Here is a 2,604-nt window from a genome sequence, read left to right as displayed (position 1 = left end):
GTGGGCAAATATACTGTTTGTTTAACAAATGAATGGGCCATAAATGGGTACAGCTTTCAGCATATAATTTACAGCAAATGGCGATTATTCGTCGATCACGAAGTGGTCCAACTATGGCTGGGATATCATTGAAGCATCACAGTGTTGAGAAACTTCCAGAAGTTGCAATTTTTGTTGCTTTGTGATCGCGGGCAAATCAATAAATAACAAAAGAAGTTGTGATTTATAAGTTAAACTATAAAAAATAAAGCTGGCAAAATGACCTTTTCAATGTGCGTGACCTTTCTCAGCGCGCTTAAATGTGAAATCGATTTCTAAATCGGGGGTTTCAAAACAGCTCTAGAAAATACGGCGGTCGGGCGATGTGTTACAACACATGCTAACGGTATTTATTCTATGCTTAAAAAGATCACAATCATCCTGTTGCTATTGTATTTCGTCTTTTGTTATATAGAAAAGATTTTGTTAAGCGTGAAATTATCACTGTAGAAAACTTTACAACAATTTAAATAATGTTCTATTTCTGTCGTATATACCCTTAGGAAAATAATATGATACAATCTATATTTGTCATGTAAAGTCAAACATGCGTGCATTTTCGTCCGTAAATATGAAAAATACGCAAATTGTCTTTACAATTCCACTCACGCAGAATCTCCTACGGAGAGCAATGTCGATATAATCGAATGCAAACTGTATTCCGATGACAAATTGTTCTAATATCAATTCACGAACGTTTTCGTTCTCTTAATCGTCAATCGAATGTCACAAATGCTTGATTCGAATTCCCGACAGTATTCTAATTAGAAATCGAATGCCAAATACAGTTCGTAAAGGTATCAATTTTTGTCGTATCGTGTAACTCAGAGGCCCCTGCGTGTGGCGTGTTTTGGCCAGTTTGAGCTTAGTGTTATCCATTTAACACGAACATTGACACTTCACTATGACGTCTGACGGAAAGCGTACCCATATACATCTTGACTTTCCCCTGAGAATATTCGTCTTACTGCACACCCAGTAAAGCGTATGGATCCTTTTGTATTTCGATGGTTTGCATGACATACCTTCGGGGTAGGAGCAAGTCTTTTTTCTGTCGCATTGACCCAAATTCACGTAACGAGGCCAAACACGCGGTCCGAAATCCTTCCATAATGGCAAAACTGTGCACCTTGTCCTATTCCACAGCCAAAGCCGGAGTTTCTTGCTTGCACGTTCCCCAAGCTCGCGATCAGAACCTGGAACGGTAAACTGAAGATTCTTCAAATCATTCGGCATCACGGCGAAGATTTTTCGTCTGGAAAGAGAAGGAGTTCGCGTCCTGTTTGACTTCGGTCTTGAAATCGACATAAATCGTGGTTCAAATTTCTGGATGAGTTTTCGAAGCTTTCGTAGATTGAAATCCTTAGCATTCGGTAGCTCGGGCTTCAGATGCAAGGGCTGTGGGAACAATTCATCCGGTGTCTTACGAACTATGAAATGTTTCACTGACTTGAGCGGTATTTTCCACGGTTTCGACTTCAACATTTGGGCGTCAATGATCTTGGAAAGAGTGAACACAATGCAACACGTCGCAAAGCAACGTATGCCATACTGTAGCGAAGACATTGCGACACTTTTAACGAGATGTGTAGGCGGAAAGCGTACCAATGTTTCTCAGTGACGACAAGTGATGCTCGTCGACGACTTGTCACAATCGAAATGAGCAGCGATCGATAAGCCATCTACTTATGTAGCAGACGCGGGGACGAGACACGCTGGGCTGCATAATTTGTTCGCATCGTATAAATAAATAGAAAAATTTGTTACCAGTTTGAATCTTTCCGGTTTAATCTTATATACATACGCGCTATATGGCTTCATCGGGTAAGTATGGCACCTTTTGACCTATAAAATTGCTGATCTCTTGAAAAAACATGGAAGGATTTCAGCGATGTCTAAACAAATAGCGTCGTTGATTTTCAGCCAATCACGACGAGGCTCGTCGTAATCTCGAGCAACGTCATCTTAACTGTCTGAATACTTAAAAGTATAGATAAGATTAGACGTTGAAATTCCTAGCACAGGAAACGATAGGAGGAATCTTGGAGGGTTGCGGACACGCAACACCCTCACAGCAGGGGGGCAGTGTGGTTTAACTTTCTTTGTAATCTGTTAAATTTGCGTCGAAATATATTACCAACAGGACAAACCTCCATCGCACTTTTTCCGCATTAATCATTCAACATCGAGCGATGATTTTGAAAGCCCAAAGGACAGTTTGAGGTAAATCAATTTGGATGTTTTTCGCACGATTTCCTCCTGGCGCTTCTCCGAGGTTAAAATTTAAGTGACGAAGAGAAGAAATAGTAATATTTTTTTCTTAGGAAATCCGTTTACTACACCATCACCAATGCCTGTCAAGCGTTGCAGCGGGTTGAAGCCTCATATCTGGGAATTAAACCGATAAGGGAGACCTAGATTTTTAAAAAATTTATTCAAAAATATTGAAAGACATCATCCAATAGGAATGAGGATCTGATTAGAGAATCAGCCAGTGACAAAAACGTCGAACGAGCGAGACTTTTTGATTGTGGGAGGGACAACATAATCAGAGAATTTATTAAT

At 40.1% G+C, this 2,604-nt stretch overlaps 1 protein-coding gene across 1 annotated transcript; it reads right to left on the bottom strand.

The window, feature by feature from the left end:
• Nucleotides 1-418: 418 nt before the first annotated feature.
• Nucleotides 419-1,867, bottom strand: LOC124449372 (noggin-like). The gene has a single exon (XM_047000295.1). The coding sequence runs from the start codon at nt 1,603-1,605 to the stop codon at nt 919-921; it is 687 nt and encodes a 228-aa protein (XP_046856251.1). The 5' UTR covers nt 1,606-1,867; the 3' UTR covers nt 419-918.
• Between the last annotated feature and the right edge of the window lie 737 nt (nt 1,868-2,604).

The sequence above is a fragment of the Xenia sp. Carnegie-2017 genome, unplaced genomic scaffold, assembly GCF_021976095.1.
Source record: "Xenia sp. Carnegie-2017 unplaced genomic scaffold, XeniaSp_v1 HiC_scaffold_23, whole genome shotgun sequence".
Lineage (NCBI taxonomy): Eukaryota > Metazoa > Cnidaria > Anthozoa > Malacalcyonacea > Xeniidae > Xenia > Xenia sp. Carnegie-2017.
Note: the sequence above shows the minus strand (reverse complement) of the source record. Positions and strands in the feature narration are given on the sequence as shown.